The following is a 19,798-nucleotide window of genomic DNA, read 5'->3' on the forward strand; positions in this document are numbered from 1 at the left end:
TGTTTGAAAAAAAATCTATGTCACCTAATTTTTATGATATTTTTACATTTTTAATTCTTTTTCATTCAACATTTGACTCCATCAAAATCAACAACACACCAAATTTGCTACAATCCCTTTCTACTACAAGGCTTCCAAATTTTGTGTACCATGACCAATCACTACCCCTCCTTTTTCTTTTTTTGGACCCAAAATAAAGAGCGGCTCGTCCTTTTGTATGGGATCAAAATTCACGCGGCAAAACGGCATTTTACGGGTTGAAAGTGGGACGCGCTGTTGCGTCGTGTGACAGAAAAAAAACATAATCCTATTTGTCTTTCCTTACTCTCCTTTTAAAAATAGCAAGTACCTGAGGTCAATCTCAGTGCACCGCTGCTTTGGGAGACAATTCCCTATCCCCAACAGATATTTTTAATCATCAATAACACGATTTTACAGTTCACGTATTTCTTACGGCATGTATTGCACATGGCAAATAGTATATAATAAATAGTAAAAGTATTTCCATAACGATGAGGATTTGCTCATTATTTTGACAAAGTGCATTTGGCCATAACTTGACACGTGAGCTTGAAACGGTTTATCAATAGTAGGCGTCCAATTATTTTGAACTGGGAGGGCTACCAGCGAATGAGCAAAAACAAATATTTAAAAATTTGACTTAAGATTTAAGTTGCCTTACCTAAAATGTATTGATTTATTCCATTTATTTATTTAAATTTCATATAATTCAACTCATTTCCGAGCACTGGCGTCCCAATAACCAACGAATAAATGGTTCAAGTATGTATCGTTTTGTGGTGTGGTGTTCTGACCTTGCCTGAAGATCCATCCCAGAAGGAGGCAGCACTTGCTTGGAGACCAACGGGACAATGGCCCTGAAGTCAGAACGTCTCAATGCCTTGCTCAAAGGCATCTGAGGAATCTGAATGAATGAAAAAATAAGATGAATTAAGTATGGCCAGGTCTCAACTCTGCAATGAATGCAACCATTTGATCAGTTTAATTTAATATTCCGTACACATTTAGAACAATCCCCATCAATCAAAAATACAAAACATTTGGACACTTTGACCAAATTCGTGCTGAAACATTTCCGGGGAATGAAAAGCATTCATTTGAAAAATAAAATGACATGGGACTGAGTAAAATGTTGGGATGCCGGCAATCAAAAGTCAACTTAGTCCTAGTCACAGTCTACTGTCACGTTCTGCTTCAACAATAGAACTCAATTTAAAATTCTATTTCACGGTCTGCTTAAACACTACATTTCAAAACTCTAGTTGTTGTAAAAGATTTTATAGCTCATCAAATTTGTTATAGACTTGCAAATATTTTCAGCATGCAGCAGACAGTCTCCAAATGTTTATTCCCACCCTTCAAGAGTCATCAGATGTATTTAATCCTTGCAAATCCACAAAGGCACGTTGAACTCACGCTCCCAATTCAATCAATATTTCTCTTTCTTTGACATCTGTGTCAAGGTCAGAGAGCGATACTTCCTGTCAGAGTCAGGAAGGAGGATGGCTGAGATTTTTAGAGGCATTATGGTAGATAAAATTGTACAATTGTTTATTTATGAAATAGTAGCTCGCCATATATCCACGTCAGCATTTTCATTCTAATCTCTCATATCATAAAAGCTGTCTCCTGAAATATTGTTTTAAAGTGAGAGATGACACCTTTAGGATATTGTAAATATGGAGGAGCTCTATTCAATCTCATATAGCATTAAGGGATATACACTTAAAACCCTTATTAAACCCAGAAATGACATTTCATATTTGTGCCCAATTTATGGCGGTCACGTTTCAATGTCAGAGGCAGATGAAAGCAGCCACATGGCAATTTTTTAATGATGAAAGTCTTCAAAACCTGCTTTTGAAGGATAGAACAAATTAGTTATTAATCTTACAAATGGGTGACAGATTAACAAACAGGTTGGTTTACAATAAACAGTTTGAACGTGGCTATAATTTCAGATGGACGTTGAAAGATTTAGAATTATTTTTTAACAAGTAGTTAATTTCAACATCTTAAAATAATGAAAAATGAAATCATTTGAATATTGAGGAGTTTATAGCGATTTCAAAGTATAGGCTCCACTGACCACAACGTTGTAAATGACCGAAAGCCCCGACGCAAAATGGCCGACAAGCGATAGCGCTTTTATCCTGTGGCTCACAACGCGCATCAGACATCCTTTACATTGGTATTATTTCAACGCAGTTACCAGTGTTTTTTTTCTCTTGAATCATGTTTCGTTGATTTATCCTCTATTTCATGTTCAGTATGCATAAAAACACTTGTTTGTCGATGTTTTGGTCCTCCTAAGTTTCCGTTCAATTTACAATGACGTGGCTTCTGCTAACGTGCACATCGGAAGTAAATGACGGGGGCTGGCCCATAAAGCTTCACAATATTTTCTGTGGCGTGATATTCATGATTCTTTACATATATTAATCACACCAAGACTGCTAATCAGCTTTAACGTTAATATTTCACAATGAGGCGCGCCAACTTGGGTAAGAAATTTTCGTAAATAAGTTGACGTTTGGTAACATTGGGTAGCTAGCAAATCTGCTTTTCGCGTTTATCCTACTTAAGATTCCACGTGCATATATGACTCACTGTTGGACAAATATAAACATATTCTCTTAATGGAATTTTCCTTTAGGTGAAGCAGCAACTGGGCAATATGTAGCGAGTGGATACAGTGTGTACGAAGAGGAAAATGAACATTTACAGGAGGGACTGAGGGCCAAAGTCAGCGCTTTAAAAAGTGTAAGACGTCTTCAACTCACCGTTTCTATGTCGTCAATGTTTATGCGAACTAATCACTTATACCTTTCAGCTGTCCATCGACATAGGAACGGAAGTGAAGTACCAAAATAAAATGCTGGATGAGATGGTGAGTTCATGGCATCGTCATTACGTCTTATTGAGTCACTTGATATTAACTATCATTGACAAAGAGAAATAATGAATGTTCATCTTTTAGTGCCTTTGACGGCGTTAGACGTCTAAATTCATTTATAAATTGAGCAAGAAAAGGAATATTTATAATGATTTTATATATATATATTCAAAAATTTCTCTGTAATTTTGAATTTTTATGTTATTTTATATTATATTAGAATTTCCCCATTTGTGTTGTATTAATATTGTATGTATAAAAATACGTTTTTTGCTATTACTATTTTTAGGTACTTCAGTATTTGTCCATTTTCAATGGAAATTAAGGAATAAATGGGTTAAAGAAAAACACTGAAGCAAAATAGTGCTTGTTAACCACTGATTGTTTGATTTTTTTTTAAATTTAATTCAAAACTAGGACAGCGACTTTGACTCAACGGGCGGTCTTCTCGGCGCCACCATCGGCCGAGTCAAAAAACTTTCGAGAGGCAGTCAAACCAAACTGCTGTGCTACATGTTGCTCTTCTGCCTTTTTGTCTTCTTTGTACTCTACTGGTTCATCAAGTTGAGGTGACGGCTACATCTTTTTGGACATTGGATGCCCCATCACTACCACGAAATTACTCAAATTCATATAAAAAAATTAAAAAAGCTCAGAGCCGACTTGCGAACGGTTGTATTGTCCTGTGAATTTTGAATCCCTCACAATACAGAGCTGATGTTAGAAAATGACATTTACGTAGATTGATGCAATGAAATTCAGCATCGTGACATAACTAACTTGATTACGAGTTGACAAATGCCGTTGTTGACAATTTGAAAAATGTGCGAGTATTATAATCAATTTATAGTCATCATAACGCTGTGAGTAAATAAGTTATACAATTTTCTTGGTGAGATCTCAGAAATAGATGGATATTAAAAAAATGAAAAGTCTTATCAATGTAAATAGATCTTTTTAACTAATAAACGTTTAAAAGATGTTTCCTTCAATGAAAATTGAGATTGTATTGTTTTTTTTAACTCTAGAAACAAATACTATCTCTGCAAATACTGTGTTAAATATTCCCAAATGTAAATTGAATTGTTAAATACATACACAAACACTTGGGTGATTAGCGTGTTTCATAGATTCCATTTTGGAGACGCTTGATGAGAAAAATCCTTATTTCTTGGGGAGAATGTCCAAGTATTTGCAGATAATTCCAAGCATGACCTCATCAGCTCCTCCCCCGATGGACATTAACCTGGAGTCCCTGTTGGAAGACAACCGTAGTGATTTATCTCCTACTTCAAACTAGATTTGTGCGCTATCACTAGATGTCAGTACAGTGTCAAATGACACCCACTGGATTTTTTTCTTCCTCATAAAGGGCTTAGACAACGCTTAATTTGAGGGGGCCACAAGGAGGCCAGTTATAACAACAGTTTCCTAGCAACGGTAGCGCTAGTTTCTTTTATTTAAGTACGCAATGTAAATGGAGACCGCAGAAAAACATGAGTTTTTCCACAAATGTAAAGACATCTCATTTTAGAGTGGTTCCAACTTTCAAGACTGTTGAGCTAGCATAATAATAGTAACACAGTAATAAATTCAGATATAACAGTTCTGCATCTTGCTGTTTTGTTGAACGCTATTATTTCCAATTGTTTTGAATGCATCACTCGATAAACAGGTTAGAAGTGGGAGTAATGGACATAAAAGGAATTGGCAGAATTCCCAGCATGCCTTGAGTGGGTGGGCCTTTTGTAACAACTGTCATCATTTCATGTAGCACAACACCTTGTCATCAAGAAGGATAATTAAAAAAATACCTGTAGAATCTGCTGACGAGCACATCACTGGTGAATCCCATTCCTCCCCAGTACTGGAGGCAACTGTCACTCACTTCCCTCGCCAGACGGCCCCCTTTTAATTTGGCCATGGATGCCAATTTGGTGACATCGTTACCTTTGATATACAAGGCTAAAACAAGCACAGATGGCAATTTAGTCTTTTTTCCCCCTCCCCCGTTTCCATTCAACTTTGGGTGATGATTGCATCTCACCCGTGGCTTGATAGAGGAGGGCACGGAGCGCCTCCACCTCGGTTTGCAGCTCGGCCAACCTAAAATGGACCGCCTGGTGGTAGAGGACGGGATTGTTGAAGATCTTCCTCTGGCGAGTGTAGTCGATGGTCTCCCGGATGACGACGTCCATTGTGGTTAGGACTGGGGGAGGGCGAGAGAGATGTGCATTCCATTTTGCCCTGCTTTATTTCAGTTCAATTCTTCAAAAACAACATTATCGGACGCTTGTCAAAATGAAACCCAAACACGCTCGCTTAACCGAGATTACACGTTTGACCTCGGTGAGCTTCGTCATCGTAAAATGTAAAAAGCGGACAGTTATGGTCGTGGGAAACGGATCGGAGGACAAATAGAAAGAAGGTGAGGTAAGAGGAGTAAAGTTCTCACTATTGGCCACGGCCCAGAGTCTCTCTTCTTGGAACTGAAGCATCTGATAGGTAAAACCCATGCCTTCCTGGCCAATGATGTTTTTGCAGGGAACTCGGACATCTTCGAAGAAAACCTCGGCCGTGTCCGAGGACCGCATGCCGAGTTTATCGATCTTGCGGGCGATGTGAACTCCTACGAGGGGGAAGGGAGCAGAATGAATGGATTGGCTGCCGACCACGTAAAGAGATGAATATGATTTTTTTTTACTAAAGGAACCAGGAAGAAACGGACATTAAAAATACACGCACAGTAAAAATATTCATGAATAAACTCTCACCTCAGAAATGTTCACAGCAATTGGTTCCAATTAAAACGATGAATGATTTCTGAGTAAACCCTCACCTCAGAAACTTTCCAAGTTTTCTATTTAACACCATTTAGCTGTTGTCATATTGTAGAATAATAGAATGAGTATTCTTACAACTGAAACAATTTCTTTGGATGCCAGATCTCCTAATTCAGATGGACTCGAGTGCCAATTGCAAATGAACAAGTTCGTTTTAACTTGCCGATCTTACCCGGTAGGTTCATGGGCAAACAAATGAGCGATTTGTTCCGATGGGAGGGCCCGTCACTGGTGTTAGCCAATAGGCACATCCAGTCCGCTTGGGTTCCGGTGGTGGTCCACATTTTGCCGCCGTTGATGACATATTCGTCTCCCTCTCTCACGGCTTTGGTCTTGATGTCTGTTTTGACATAACATTCAGAAAGTGCAAAAAAAAAAAAAATGTCTCTCCACCTGCCCGCAAAACGCGAAGAAAAAATTAGAGGAACCTACTGGAGACATCGGAACCCGCCCCCACTTCGCTGACTCCCAGACAGGCGACTTTGTCCCCCAGGACGCTCGGGAGCAGAAACTCTTTTTTGAGCTCGGCTGATCCGAACCTGCACGAAAACAAAGTTGACAAATTGCCATTTTTTTGGAGTCTAAAAAGTCAAGCTTGACATTCAGACAAAAGGAAACAAAACAACAACGATGACAACTCCATTTTCAGACAATCCTGCTGGGCTTAAGGCAATTGCTGCAACCGCCATTATTTTCAATCCCCTCTTGTTATTTTGACCTCGTTTCGGGCAAGAATTGCTCCCTTAATTAAACTCAAGAGACGCTCCTCGTTTATTTCGATGAGCTCCATCTTGTCACTAGAAGACACTTCCATGCAGACGAATAAGAAAACACCAAGGAGAAATTTGGCTCAGATGTCGAGTAATAATCTGGGGTGAGGCTCGGTTAATTAACATTGTTTATAAACGAAGACATTGGTGCAACCCTCCCTGTTAAAAAATGTAAAACATGCAAAAACATGTTTTTGGCACTGAATGAGTTCAAAGAGGGTGTGCTTACAAATAAAAAAACAAATGATGAGAAACAGAAGTGACTGAATTAAAATGCCTGCCACAATCGAATGCCTAATTGTTTATCAAATTAACAATTTTGTATGTTTATGACAGAAGTAACAACGACAAAGCTACATAATGAGATGGGATTTATAGTGCATAATATTTCATTCCAAAGCACCTTTACGGCTAAAAGACTTCGATACACCCCAAAGTGGGAAAAATATGGGCGACTGGTCCCCCTTTAGAATCCTTGTTTGTCGCAACCCTAGTGACTCGTTGCTGGGAAAACATCCTTCTGCACACGTCAACTCGGCTCGGGTTTTGTTCCAGTTTTTGTATTGCGAAAGCGGAAGAAAAAGGGGGACAAAGATGTCGCCATCCCCGGCTGACGTTTGAGGGAGGATTAGCCCCTCTGCTAAATATGCATCCCCACGAAGGAGTGATGCCAAAGTAAGCCGTGGAGGGAAGAAAAGGATGGGGAACGTGCGCTGCGGGAGACTTTGGGAATTGTTACCTGGCCAGGGCGGGCGTGGCCATGTCGGTCTGGACGCCGACGGCCATGGGGATTCCGCCGCAGCGGATGTGACCCAGCTCCTCGGAAACTGCTACGTTGTAGCTATAGTCAAGTCCCAGTCCGCCATATTCTGAAAATGAAACATACGCCGTCATCTAAATGGGCACTAGAGGTCCAAAATGGGAACAAAAATATGTATTTTTTTTAGTTATTTCTTTAATCTAGTTTAGTTACAATATCTTTGTGTTGATTCTTTTTTTTGGTCTAGTTTTTAGTTACAATTTCTTTGTGTTGATTTGACATGAAAAAAATATCTTACGAATCTCTTTAAAATAAGTCTAATTGCATTATTGTATTGTGAGAGTAATTGCGATCAAATGCAGAAAATCGATGAATTGTGAGAAATTGACATCATAAAATAAACATTTGTCACATGGCAAACATAAAAATCTCCTTTTATTTAATTCTAGCTTTGAGCTAGCTTAGAGCTGAGATATTCAATGATCTGAAAAAAAGTTTCTTTTTCTAACTTGCTTTTTGTACTGCTGTTATTTTAATAAAGAATCTCAATGGCATTGGAATAAACAGATTGAAAGTCATCAACGTGGACTTTTTGGCCCTTTTAATTCAACTTGCCACGGAACTAACGCCGCCCGATGCGTGATTGACGCCAGCACTGACTGTTAATAAACAATTAAGGGCAAATTTAGCACTCAATTCAGTTATGGTGTTTGCAAAGAGCGCCGTCAGCGATAGAAGTGGGCCAGGGAAATTAGGGACGAGAGGTAGTAGGCCAAGCCAACTCAAAATGGGGGTAGAAGAAGCCTAGTCAGAACGAAGAGGAAACAGGTGCAGCCGAAGCGTGATAGCGCACGCTGGAAGCCCTGCGGTGGATCATGTGGACAGAAGGAAACGCCGAGGTTTATCCCGCTTACAACTTAACAACGGGCCGTCTTCTTGAACAAACAGGCAAAAGAAAAACAAACAAGCACCCTTCAAATGTCACATCTCGGAGCTGGCGCGTTCAAACACCGACCATAAATTGCATTACTAAAGCGCCAATCATACCGGCTTATTATATTATCATCGTGGCGGAGGGAACGATTTGGACTGCCAGTTCCTATCCGTCAAGTGGTGGGCCGTTGCCATGGTGTGAAAGACGGGTTCCTCCCCGTCGGGGCAGAGGAAGCCGAGTCGAGCCGGGCGGGACGCCAGGGGTCATCACTGTGGTCTCCCCCGACAGGGCTGTCTCGCGAAAACTTCCTGTTCCCGTGTTTTGACAGGTAAGGCCGATTTTCCGTGTCATAAACGGATTTGGTGGAAGTTTTCATCATTTGCTCAAGGGCCAAACATTCCCAAGCTTGTTTTCAAATAAAAAAAATATTTAAAAAAGACGGCAAATTTAGTTCAGCAATCCCTAAGTGGGATGCCGGCGCACGCTGAGGAGATTTTGGCGAGCATCAAAACAAGTAAAACTCTCTATTTGGTTTAAATGAGGCTAAGTGAAATGTAGGTCAACGATAGAAGTATATTAACTCATTGACTGCCATTGACAGAGGGAGGTGTCCAGTACTTTGGACTGGGAGGGATGGCAATGATCATTATGCTCAAGGTAGTTAGCATAGTTGTCCACCAGTTTTGGTTATTACAAAAAATCCTTACTCCTGCTATGGTACTCTTTTTGTTTAATATTTGGTAGGGGATACAATTGAACCTTTTACAGGGTTTTGGGGGAAAAAAGTGGAGGCCCAACAAAATAGGGTAAAAAATTGAACCCTTCCCAAAGTCAGCTTGTTTATTTCCTGGTATTTTTTGAGCATTTGGGAAATTTTCGGGGAAAAAAAAATTGTATGCCCCAGACCTTAGAAGAGATAAAACCACATAGAATTTTTTTTAAATGGTGTTTTTGAGAATTTTCCAAATTAGCCTCCAAAAATGCATAAAAGTGTGACTTTTGGATATTTTTGGACACACCGAGAGTCCTGATGCCTGTTTCAAACGTTTCTGCCAGTGAAAATGCATCGGACCTTTACCGCCGTCAATGGCAGCCAATGATCTAATACTATTTGTATTGCCTGTATTTGCAAAGATAGCAAACACATAAATATCTGTCCATCTCGCCACTGGACGCAGCGCAAAGGCTCTTTGCGAGCGGATAATTGATTTGAGTCTTTGCGCAGTCGTCCCTCAGGTCGTCGCCGCGTAATCCCGTCAACTAATGCTGGCGCTGTGTGTGCTCAGCACATTTTAATTCCCTGGCCCGCCCTCTTCCTTGACCTCCACACACCTGCTGAAATCGACTTCCACACAAGCACATCAACTCGTATTTCTATTATGGAGTGAAGCAAGAAGTCCATCGAGGTCAAACGATTGTACTCGGTTGAACGTTGGCTCCGTTTCAATTCCTTCGATGCGACGCGCATTAATCACCGAGAGTGATTCAAATCGCAGACGTCATTGAGACCGAGGCCCCGATGACGAATCGTTGTCGTTCATTCCGACTACACGAATAAAATGTGAGAAAATGTCTCCGCGAGCCAAGCACAACAAATACCAGCTCTGGTTTACGTTTTAAAAAGCAGCTGGACCGGTTCGCAGGCGTTTTGAAATTTTCTGTCAAACGTGTCTAAACAAGGCTACGGTCGTTAGCTAGAACCACTGCTGATTTTACAAGAGTGGACTCATCTTGCCTTTCAATTTATTTATTTACTACAGCTAAAACCATCTCCTCAACTCAAAGGTCGCATTATCGATTCGTTCTGAAAAGAACTAATTAAGACAAACTTGAGCCACGAGGTGCATCAGATTCAGAAAATACCGCGCAGGGTTAACGGATTGCTAATTGTCGCTATTCCCCAGGGCTAAAGTCGAACAGAGTAATTGATGGCTTGCTTTGTGAAGCCAAGTAAACATGTTCATGACCTGAACATGCTTGTATTTCAATGATTAAAAACCTTTGGTTAACTCCTTTTTGACACTCAGAACAGAAGCTGCTATCTTGCTAGCAAGCTCCATTCAAACGACACAAAATGCTATTGACTGCATGTTAATTTAACCTATCTTAAATCATAACAAAATTGCCCAGTGTAAAAAAAAAAAATGACGCCAATGATGGTATTGTCTTACCAACGGGCTTGTTGACCCCAAGAAAACCAGCATTCCCGAGAATCTTGAAGACTTTATGGGCTGGAAACTTCCCCTCCGCTTCCCACTGATCCACATACGGGTTGATTTCCTGGTCAATAATCTATAGAAAACAGATCAACGGTATAATTATGTGGCTAGTCAGCACGGCAACCCATTTATTGACATGCAAATCTCTACACGAGAATTCCATTGCACCCAGAAAATGGCACCACGTAAATAAACGCGTTTCCCGCTGTGCGGTACGCAGAAACATCGCCTCTAGTCGACGTAATCTATTTCTCGCAGAAAGCTAGCAAATGCATTATACAGAACAATGAATAGAGAGCAGCCTGGGAAATTGCATTACATGTCGAATCTATAGAGCATACAGGGGATTTCCTCTTATATATTCCTTTTAAATGGCTTAACTGGTGGTTTGGCAGCATTCTCGACTCTCAACATTGAAGTGGAAAATACAAAGAAGGCGAGAGACAAGGTAGGGAAGGCATTTAGAGAGATACAAGTATGGCAAAGCTGACAATCGTTCAGTGGGTTTAGTAGGAAGTGGGTGGAGGGACTGGATTTTTTGGCATCCGCAGGTCAAACTTGACAGAATCGTGTTTGCTTGTATAATGATGTCTAAATGCTGACGGGTGCAGCAGGATAAATCAATGGATTGTCATTATCCAATGGAATTTTGCATAATATTCTTCAACCTGGAGAGCGATCACGTTCCGGTAGCAAAAGCGTGTCGTGATTCATGGCGTTATCGGAAGAGCAGGTTGTGTGAGTCAGGAAGCAAAGTCCGACGAGAGTAAAGAGCGGGTGGCCAATTTCTTTTGAAAGGTAACTTTGGCAACGTGACTCACGCTAGGAATCGGGAAGTGGTCAGCAGCTGGTTAAGTGCTTGAAAAAAAAAATGAGCGGCTTATTGTTATGTTCCAAAGGACGATTTCCGTGGCTACTCACAATCTAAAGTATGAAATTGTTTCTATTTGTGGATTTCACTTGGTTTGACACAAGTCAATTTTCTAAAAACGTTGGTGTGAAGTTGAATTTTCAAAAAAGTTGCATCCGATGCGTCGATAGCTAGATTTTGTGTTGAACTGACAAGTACATTTGTGACGAGTTTTGATTGTAAGATTCAATACAATTTAACCACATGAATGAATTGCTAGATTAAATGCAGCCATTCCTTTTCAATGAACCAAGTTCATTCCAAAGCGATTTTAGAAGCCAGGATTGCCACTTTGGAAATGTTCTTGACACGGCGGTCTGATGTGAGCGCATCCTGCTTTGAAAGACAAATAGTCCAGAGTAACCTTTTGTGAAAAGCAGGCAGCATCCCTCCCAAACGTCCCGTGTTTTTGCCTTTCTAGCCAATTGCTGTCCCTCCCTTTCCCTCCTCAGGATCTGAACTTTCAACACGGATGACTTGACGGCAGAATAACGGGAGTTTTGGGGCTTGTTTTTTACTGTCAGCTCTCAGGAGCCCTTCGTCGGCGGGGCCACTTTCTCAAGGTTAGGCCTTCACGGCTGCCGACTTGCCTTAACGGCTTAATGAAAGAATAATAAAGGCGGGAGCCTTGTTCATAATCCTCCATAACACGGGCGCCTTTTTAAGGGGGTTTATTTGATGATCTCCATCTGCAAGAAATGTCAGTATCGCAATAGTAATCATTAACTAACGATGACAGGCGTCCAATCCATTTGCACAAGGACACCGATCGCTGTCAATTTCAGCCAATGAGTTAAATCGGTCAATTAGGATTAATTGCACAACAGATGAATTACAATTGTTATTTTTTTTACAATTTGCCAATGAAACGATGATGTATGTGTCATTTTTTTTGGTGTCACAACCAAACACGTGTGTTGGAAACGTTGGCATGAGATAAACATGACCTTGAATACAAACGAAGAGATTTCCTATGACTCCATTCTTATACGGTAGCATCTTTTACAAACTCCTGAGGATTCTTTTAATAAACCGCAGCGACTAGATTTCCTTTTCCCAGTCTTGCAGCATATTGTTCTCCGTTTCCTTTTCACATTTCTAGCCTCGCCGTATTCCCCGCGCTAGTTTATTTTCGACCTCCCGGCATCCTTTGAAGGTTTAGTCACACATGACGCTTCCCTCCATTTACCGCAACATCTCTGCTGTCTGTTCTAAATTGGGTTGCTGTTATTATTTTTAACCTTAATCCTACAAATGTCCGTCTGCTTATTTTTCAAAAAAGGCCTAAGAATTTTTTATTTATGACGGTTGTCTATCAATTTCAAGCTCCCCTGACCTCAATTAAATAAAAATAAAAAACCTGTGTAGGCCCTAAAAGTCAGTGTTTCTTTTCCAAGCAGCTGCTTAGAAACGTGAAGCCTTTTTGTAAGATAAATAAATAAAAAAGATGAATGTAGGCCAGAATCCCTCCTGAGCCGAGCGTCGACTCGGTGACCCAACTGCATCCGATTGCTGCGCTTCCAAATAAACATTTCTCCACCACGTCGCGACATTACAACGCCGCAGACGACCTAGAAAATGGACGGAGGGTCATCTTCTAAAAGAATGAGTGACAAAACCATATTACCACATTAACCATACTTCATTGACACATTAGGATTTAGAAATCATTTTGCAAAAAAAATTAGTCTCCTTACTGAATCCGCCCTTCCTATTTCAGTCGAGAGGTGTCACAATATATCGATGGTGATGTAACATGACATTTTGTACCCCGATTGGTGATAGATATATTGTGTCAAGTATTATATATAGGTTTAAAAGATGTCATTTTTCTATGGGAAAAAAAGGAGACATTTAAATTGTTCACTATAAAAGCCCCCATGTTAACTTATTCCCTACCAGTACCAATGGACATAAATCCATTTCAACTGGGATAATTGGCATTGCAAAATAATGTTCATGAGTTCAAGTAATTGGTTAAAAATAATAAATTTGAGCTCTCATACTTAGAATATCGTTGATTTATATTCTGACCTGAATATTGACAGTCTTTACTTTTAAGCATTTTACAATGTTGGCCAGCTCATTAACAAAACACATATATGAAGCTTTTATACCTGAATTTTGATTGTGCAAGTGTTGCTAATGTTGTGACTGCGACTGTTTATTTATAAGGAAAGTGCGCAATGACATTTCACCTACTTTTAACGCACTGCAGCAATGTCGTCAAGGACATCGAGATTTCCCCCAAAAATCGACACCTACCTTTACTTTCCACAACATGAATAACTTGCTAACTTACGTTTAGCCATAAATCCTACCTTTTTGAGGGATTCTTTCAACGCAAAGTGGTCCGATGTGTAGAGAAGGTGATCGACCGTGAGCTCTGAAGGGCTGCTTGCAACTTTTGGGGACGACGCGTGGTCTGCAAAAGAGCGGACGCAAAAAGACGAACATTTATCGAAAAGACGCACGCTGGCACGAGAGTTTAAAAAAACAGATACACAGAGAAGCGCCATTGTTGTTTTGGTTCTGCTGCGCATGCGCACAAACACTTCAGGACAGACAAGTTGAAAATGCATAATACATCCTACTACAAAAAAAATCAATAATATTTTATAAACATTAGATAGACAAAACTATCAACATTAGTCATACATTTGATTTAATTCCTTTATTTTATAAAAACGTTTCTTTGAATGAACTCATGGATTATTAAACCCATGCAGTGACAAACATTTCCTACATTCGTAACCAGTTAAAACAAATATACATTTTCTCCATTTAATCCTAATAACAAAAATTCAAGTTTTTTTATCAAAGCAAAGCGATCGCCATCAGGTGTATTGAATGAAAATTTTATAAGAGAAGCAACAACAGACACTGCTTAGAAATAATTCATAGAGCCGGGTTGAGTTATTAATAAGCACATTTATTAAGAAGGTAACTGTCACATATTTTCTGATGGAAAAAAAAATCCAATAATTGCGTCTAAAAGCCAGGGAATGTCATTTCCAAAGAAATTGTTCACTTCTAGTTTTCTGGGTCTGCCAATCTATTTTGAAATGTCCTTGGCGTCTAATCGTAGATACCAACAAGTCTTCATTGTCAGTCTAAGAAAGGACGCAACCACCTTTTTCTTTAAAGGGGTTCTTCTCCTCTGAAATGCCTTTCACAAGAGTGTCCTCTTCCACTCCGGCCTGAATGTAGTCCTTCATCTCCTCGCAGCATTTCGACGTCTAAAGGGAAGACCGGCATTCCACGTGATTTATTCCGCTTGCCTTACTTTTCAAGCCGGAATAAACTTTTTTTAAAAAAACGTACCAACCACCTCTGAAGTTTCACTTCAGTTTTAAGCTGGTTGACTTCCATCAAAGCTTTGTCTTTGTCGGTCAGGTCTTCCACATTTATGACCGGCATTTTCTAGAAATTGAGCCAACCCGGTCAATTTTAAAAGTTTTAAAGTCCAGGAATAAGCTTTAAAATACTCACGATTGCTAACAGGCAGCAGTCTTTCACTGCGACGCTCCTGCAGAAGAATCCTTTTCTTCTGATAACTAAATCTGCTTTATAAAGTCATCTGCATAAATGATCCTAATCTCCTAATCTGATTTAAACCAGACCTCTATGGGAACAGGGCTGCATTTTAAGGATGTTTTTGACTGAAGACGTCAATCATTGCGCTTTATTTTAGGAGCCCTGAATGATGTGTGAAGGCTGATAAATATTTTTTTCCCATTTTTAAGGATCAGAATGTTATTTTGAGTTACGAGCCAAGTGCGCTATTCTGCCGGGTCACTTTGATAAAGGAGCTTATCGGTATTTAACCTTCCACCGCCAAGGTGCATTCTTGTCTTCAGCAAAACCGCCTGGAGGCAAATGAATGAAGAGTAAGAACTGCATTTTTTTCAACATTTACAAAATTCCAACATATTTTTTTTAGTGGCAATGGCAACCGATGAGTTCATCATATTTAGTTTCCTTTGTGTTTTTTTCAAGTAAATCTGTTATAAGCTTTGGTCTCAAGTAAAAACACATGAATCTATTTGTTGAGAGATTAACTGCGATTAATTGGAAAAAAATGTATTTTTTTTCTTCTTCACAGTTCTGTTAAAAAAAATGTCAATGTATGAGTGGAAAATTAAATTCAAAAAAGTGTAAACACATTCATCTGTTGTGAGATTAATTGTGGTTCATTTAGATTAAATGCAGAAAATGTGCATTTATTCTTCCCGATTACTTCTGTAAAATGTATAGCCACTGATTGGATGTCAAATTTTTAGTTAAAGTGTGTAACCAGATTAATAATTGTTAAAAAAAAACGTTGTTTCCTTTGCAGAAAATGTGCATTTGTTGTTCCCAGTGACTTCTGTAATAAACCAAATGGGTATTTGGGTAAAGAGAATTTCAACAATTGTTTGGCCAAAAATGTCCTACCCAATGAACCAACTCTCCAAATAGTCATCGATTACTTGACAATGGATTAGTTGTCGATTAGTTAATAATCCCGGCAGCCAAATGAACTATACACACGGATCGCAAAGTTGGATTAAACAGCAGACCTGCTCATAAACCAGTTTGGACATAACATCCCTCCTTTCCCCAGTTGATCCCATTTTATGATACGTTTCATCATTCCAAAATTTTGAAATGCGTTGATTTGACGTCAACTCCCTCATTCAACTATCTCCACGGTCCACGTTCCCTCCTTCCGTCCCCAGGGGTTCCAATTTGTCGCTTATTAGTACTTTTGCTACTTTCTTGCTCCATCCACATGATGTCATTTGTGAATTTCTCCTGGCAAAAAAAATCAGTGCGATCGCCTTGACTCACTGCATCTCCCTCCGCCCCCGAGCTTCCCCCCCTTGTGGGAAACAAAAGACCATAAAGCAGGCGTCGCCTCGCACAGTCGCGGCAACCCACCACACCGACAGCATAATGGACTTTAGCTTCTTGGCTTTACTGGCTTTTTGCTCCTCTTTTTACAAGACCCTGGCACTGCACCCTCGAGGTAAGCGAGCACCTCCAGTGAGCCACGGTGAGCGCTTCCCAATTGGCCAATATTTCAAGGGTGATCCGGTTTTTTTTTGGTTCTGATTTCAGGTGTGTGCCTCCTCCAAATGGACGAAGGTCCGTGCAGAGCAGACATAAGACGTTATTATTACAACACCATCACGCAAAAGTGCGAGCTCTTCTCCTACGGCGGCTGTCGCGGCAACGCTAACAACTTCAGGAGTTATCACGAGTGCCACAAAACGTGTTTTAGAATACCGAGTAAGTTCTTTGACGTGGTGTCGATTTGTCGGTGGTTTTGACATTATTTTTGTTGCAACGCGGAGCGAGCGTTTTCATTGGCATGGCAATTTAGAATGGGTTCACCAATTTGTGGGCGCCAAAAAAAAAGGGAAAGGAGATTGACATGTTCTTCACGACACTGACGTGGAGTCCAATCTATTGTGATGGAGAAGGGCTGGCATTGGCAGCGTCCTACACTTTGTCAGTGACTGCATGAGCAAAAAAAGGTCACGTTGACATTATTATCATTCTTTTAAACTCCTTGGGTGCCACTGACGGTCATGGGCATCCAATCCATGTTGACTAGGAGACCCATGCCAGCCTCTCCCAGGCAAAATAAACTTGGACATCCACCACCATCAACAGCTGTCAGGTTAATCTCTTTACATCTCATTTCTTGCTGTTGATTTGACTCACGTAAATCTGTAGAGAAGCTTAAAAAAATCAGTCTATGGGTAAATTCATCTCAATTCATTGCAGACAAAGCCTATGGCGGTCAATAGCAAATCCTAATGGTAAAATAAAATGTTACATTCATCTATATAGATTGATGCGTTACGAAAAAGTCTGAGTAAAACTGTTGCAAACTTTGGTCTAAAGTTGAAAAACGAACACAAACAAGTGAGATTATTCGGAATGAACAGTAGCACGGACAGGACGGACATGTAAAAAAAGTCCAAATTGTTATTTAAAGCCAATTCCTGTTTGTTTATCTTCTCTCCCCCAACCAGAAATCCCTCAAACATGTCGCTTCCCCATGGAGGAGGGTCCCTGCCGGGCCCTGTTCACTCGCTATTTCTTCAACATGACCAGCATGCAGTGCCAGATCTTCTACTACGGCGGCTGCCAGGGCAACGCCAACCGCTTCCCCGATTTGGCGTCCTGCAACGACTACTGCAGCCCGCGTAAAAGTAAGAATGAACGAACGAGCGAGCGAGAAAAATTCCCAGAAGCCGACCTCCCCGTTCTGACCGATTGGCGTCGCCCGGCAGCGCTTCCCGTGTTGTGCTTGGACCCGCTGGACAAAGGCAAATGCTCCGCCTCTATCCCACGCTACTACTACAATAAGAGCAGCAAAACATGTGAGGAGTTTGCGTACTCGGGCTGCGGTGGAAGCAGCAACAATTTCGTCTCTAGGCACAGCTGCATGGACGTATGTGTTAAAGGTATGAACGAATTCCAGAAATTTTGTCAGCCCTTTGTTATGCTTTTTCAAGACATTTTTTTTTCTTCCAGGAGGGAAGAAAAACAACAACGTCAGAGGAAGAATACGCCGCCTGAGACGGAATCGCGTCACTTTGTTGCAGGCCTAAGATTCCGGTCGCAAAAGTCGACTTTTTTTGTTTTGTTTTTACACTAAAACTATTTTCCTCTTTTGGCTCTGACGACAGCTTGTTTAGCTGATTTTTTTATTTGGACTCGTGTAAATGTATGTTACATTTGACGGTGACTGTGTACAGCATAATTTTGTATGAATATGTATTTTATAAAGTATTTTTTTCTAGTTCTTTGTGTACTGATTTGGGATTGTCTGGGGGGAAAGAGTATTTTAAAAGGCTAACAAAGTTAGCATAACATTAGCAACTTTTGTGTGAATGCATTTTTTAAATATGCAAAGTTTCACAATACATGACTCACAAAAAATGTGACATAATAATCGTGTTTGGCTGTAAATTGATGTTAAATCTGGATGGCTTTCAACGAATGCAAAGATATTTTGTTGGGTGAATAGTAAATAGAAGCAGCACTTATAAAGTGCTTTCCTATTATACACATCAACGTATTCCCTCATAAAAAGAGAAATTAATTGCAAATTAAGATGAGATTAAAATGCGGTCATACAAATATTGGATAGAATCGATCATCATTAGCTCATTCATATTTAGTTAGATGTCGAATTCTATTTGCCTGGAGGAAGCAATTAAAATTCAAAGAATCAGCGCAAATTAAAATTTCAAGTTCATCCCACAAATATTTGATCTATCCTTCAATTAATCCGCGCCAATCATCACGTTTCAGTGACATCAACGCCATGATGTGTCCAATTCATTTTCATTAGGAGAGGCTACTACAATTCAAAAGATGAATAAAAAATATCTTACCAGTAGTGAACCTGGCCTCTGCCAACCTTCCCGATGGAAACGGATTGGACGTGTTTCACCATCAATGGCAGTGAATGACTTCCATTCCTAAATGCAAAAAAAAAAACATAATTTGAAGATGATACAGTTAAAAAATGACACGCTTTGAATTGAATTGCTTTCATTTTGACTCTGTATACAAGCTTTCATTTTATTGGCATTACTCACTAAGACACAATTACTCATTAAGACCGTTATATAATAACAGTTTTATGTTACTCACGCTTTTTAGGGAAGTTGCTCACTATCGTATAAAAGAGGAAGGATGCTAAGGTAAATTTTTATTAGGCACCACATTGTTACTCTCGTTAATAATTAACACCTACTTGCATGGGAAGACCTTTTTTTTAATTTATTACATGTAGCGTTGACTTTGACACTTGTTTAAAGTTTAGGTGGAGACTCATGTCAAAAGCATGGCAGCAGAAAATGACGTTTTTGACAGTTTTGCTGGTGAAAAAATGCCAATTTATTCAATGAATCTATTAAAATTGGAGGATTATAGTTTTTTTTTTTAAAGGAGTTCTTGCTGACCCCTGGTGGCGTTTTAATTACATGATCAACTGGATGATTGGATTGCTATTAAAACGTGTATTAGAATAATTGAAAAATTGAATACAGGTTGTTGTTTTTGTCATTAAACTAGATATTTTTTGTGTGCATTGTTAGATTTTATTTTGTGGAGTTTCTGGAAAAATCTATTTGGTTGTTGACTTTTTGCAGCAATGACTTGTAAAGTGGTTTTGATTTTAAAAGATTTTGGTTCTTTCGCATTGTATATAAAAGATAGGAATCGCTGTTTTGTTTACAAGTTGTTAGGAGGACATGTCTGTCACATTTTTAGCTCCCAGTTTGTTGACAATTTCATGTGAAATAAATTGCTATCTGGCAGCATTGGGCTTCTTTTAAACAGATGTGTTTACCCTGGGGTGGACGTGACTCTAAACTTAGTTTCAAAGCCTCGCTGGCATCCGTCACCCTCTAAAAATCTATCAGTTTGTCATGATGG

General features: G+C 39.8%; 5 protein-coding genes across 9 annotated transcripts in view; 2 read left to right on the forward strand and 3 right to left on the reverse strand.

Moving 5' to 3' along the window:
- Positions 1 to 825: 825 nt before the first annotated feature.
- Positions 826 to 13,897, reverse strand: LOC144066750 (putative acyl-CoA dehydrogenase 6). Of its 3 annotated transcripts, none has more exons than XR_013297709.1 (10): positions 13,675 to 13,897; positions 10,396 to 10,516; positions 7,270 to 7,399; positions 6,193 to 6,299; positions 5,933 to 6,100; positions 5,373 to 5,546; positions 4,965 to 5,126; positions 4,732 to 4,882; positions 4,016 to 4,172; positions 826 to 925 (listed from the first exon to the last, which is right to left on the reverse strand). XR_013297709.1 is itself a non-coding variant. In XM_077590048.1 (9 exons), exons 1-9 carry the CDS (start codon positions 13,894 to 13,896, stop codon positions 4,082 to 4,084), a joined length of 1,326 nt encoding a protein of 441 aa, XP_077446174.1. In that variant the 5' UTR covers position 13,897; the 3' UTR covers positions 3,570 to 4,081. The 3 variants fall into 3 exon arrangements, 1 of the variants encoding a protein (XP_077446174.1); XR_013297708.1 differs by lacking the exon at positions 826 to 925 and adding an exon at positions 950 to 2,960; XM_077590048.1 differs by lacking the exon at positions 826 to 925 and having other exon boundaries at positions 3,570 to 4,172.
- Positions 2,248 to 3,915, forward strand: bet1 (Bet1 golgi vesicular membrane trafficking protein). Its single transcript, XM_077590049.1, has 4 exons — positions 2,248 to 2,525; positions 2,678 to 2,784; positions 2,855 to 2,911; positions 3,335 to 3,915. Exons 1-4 carry the CDS (start codon positions 2,507 to 2,509, stop codon positions 3,488 to 3,490), a joined length of 339 nt encoding a protein of 112 aa, XP_077446175.1. The 5' UTR covers positions 2,248 to 2,506; the 3' UTR covers positions 3,491 to 3,915.
- A 367-nt stretch (positions 13,898 to 14,264) lies between the features above and the next one.
- On the reverse strand, positions 14,265 to 14,982 carry gngt1 (guanine nucleotide binding protein (G protein), gamma transducing activity polypeptide 1). Its single transcript, XM_077591387.1, has 3 exons — positions 14,846 to 14,982; positions 14,678 to 14,776; positions 14,265 to 14,592 (listed from the first exon to the last, which is right to left on the reverse strand). The coding sequence occupies exons 2-3, from the start codon at positions 14,771 to 14,773 to the stop codon at positions 14,467 to 14,469; spliced, it is 222 nt and encodes a 73-aa protein (XP_077447513.1). The 5' UTR covers positions 14,774 to 14,776; positions 14,846 to 14,982; the 3' UTR covers positions 14,265 to 14,466.
- Positions 14,983 to 14,988: 6 nt separating this feature from the next.
- On the forward strand, positions 14,989 to 18,152 carry tfpi2 (tissue factor pathway inhibitor 2). The gene is made up of 6 exons (XM_077591386.1): positions 14,989 to 15,243; positions 16,168 to 16,364; positions 16,457 to 16,627; positions 17,380 to 17,559; positions 17,641 to 17,814; positions 17,885 to 18,152. The coding sequence occupies exons 1-6, from the start codon at positions 15,233 to 15,235 to the stop codon at positions 17,959 to 17,961; spliced, it is 810 nt and encodes a 269-aa protein (XP_077447512.1). The 5' UTR covers positions 14,989 to 15,232; the 3' UTR covers positions 17,962 to 18,152.
- Positions 18,153 to 18,750: 598 nt separating this feature from the next.
- Positions 18,751 to 19,798, reverse strand: part of vps50 (VPS50 EARP/GARPII complex subunit) — a 62,587-nt gene continuing 61,539 nt past the window's right edge. For all 3 annotated transcript variants that reach the window (XR_013297764.1, XR_013297763.1, XR_013297762.1), the window contains one exon: positions 18,751 to 18,837. The gene's annotated coding sequence lies outside the window, so the exon portion shown is untranslated. The remainder of the gene's footprint in view (positions 18,838 to 19,798) is intronic.

Source organism: Stigmatopora argus, chromosome 21, assembly GCF_051989625.1.
Source record: "Stigmatopora argus isolate UIUO_Sarg chromosome 21, RoL_Sarg_1.0, whole genome shotgun sequence".
Classification (NCBI taxonomy): Eukaryota; Metazoa; Chordata; class Actinopteri; order Syngnathiformes; family Syngnathidae; genus Stigmatopora; species Stigmatopora argus.

Excerpts from the sequence above, each read along its gene's own strand:
- bet1 (XM_077590049.1), top strand. Across the intron at positions 2,785-2,854 it reads AAGTCAGCGCTTTAAAAAGT|CTGTCCATCGACATAGGAAC; the intron begins GTAAGACGTCTT and ends TATACCTTTCAG. Across the intron at positions 2,912-3,334 it reads ATAAAATGCTGGATGAGATG|GACAGCGACTTTGACTCAAC; the intron begins GTGAGTTCATGG and ends ATTCAAAACTAG.
- LOC144066750 (XM_077590048.1), bottom strand. The coding sequence starts at position 13,896 with ATGCGCAGCAGAACCAAAACAACAATGGCGCTTCTCTGTGTATCTGTT. Across the intron at positions 10,517-13,674 it reads TGAAAGAATCCCTCAAAAAG|ATTATTGACCAGGAAATCAA; the intron begins GTAGGATTTATG and ends TGTTTTCTATAG. Across the intron at positions 5,127-5,372 it reads ACTCTGGGCCGTGGCCAATA|TCCTAACCACAATGGACGTC; the intron begins GTGAGAACTTTA and ends GCCCTCCCCCAG.
- gngt1 (XM_077591387.1), bottom strand. The coding sequence starts at position 14,773 with ATGCCGGTCATAAATGTGGAAGACCTGACCGACAAAGACAAAGCTTTG. Across the intron at positions 14,593-14,677 it reads TGAAACTTCAGAGGTGGTTG|ACGTCGAAATGCTGCGAGGA; the intron begins GTACGTTTTTTT and ends TCTTCCCTTTAG.
- tfpi2 (XM_077591386.1), top strand. Across the intron at positions 16,628-17,379 it reads AACGTGTTTTAGAATACCGA|AAATCCCTCAAACATGTCGC; the intron begins GTAAGTTCTTTG and ends TCCCCCAACCAG. Across the intron at positions 17,815-17,884 it reads CATGGACGTATGTGTTAAAG|GAGGGAAGAAAAACAACAAC; the intron begins GTATGAACGAAT and ends TTTTTCTTCCAG.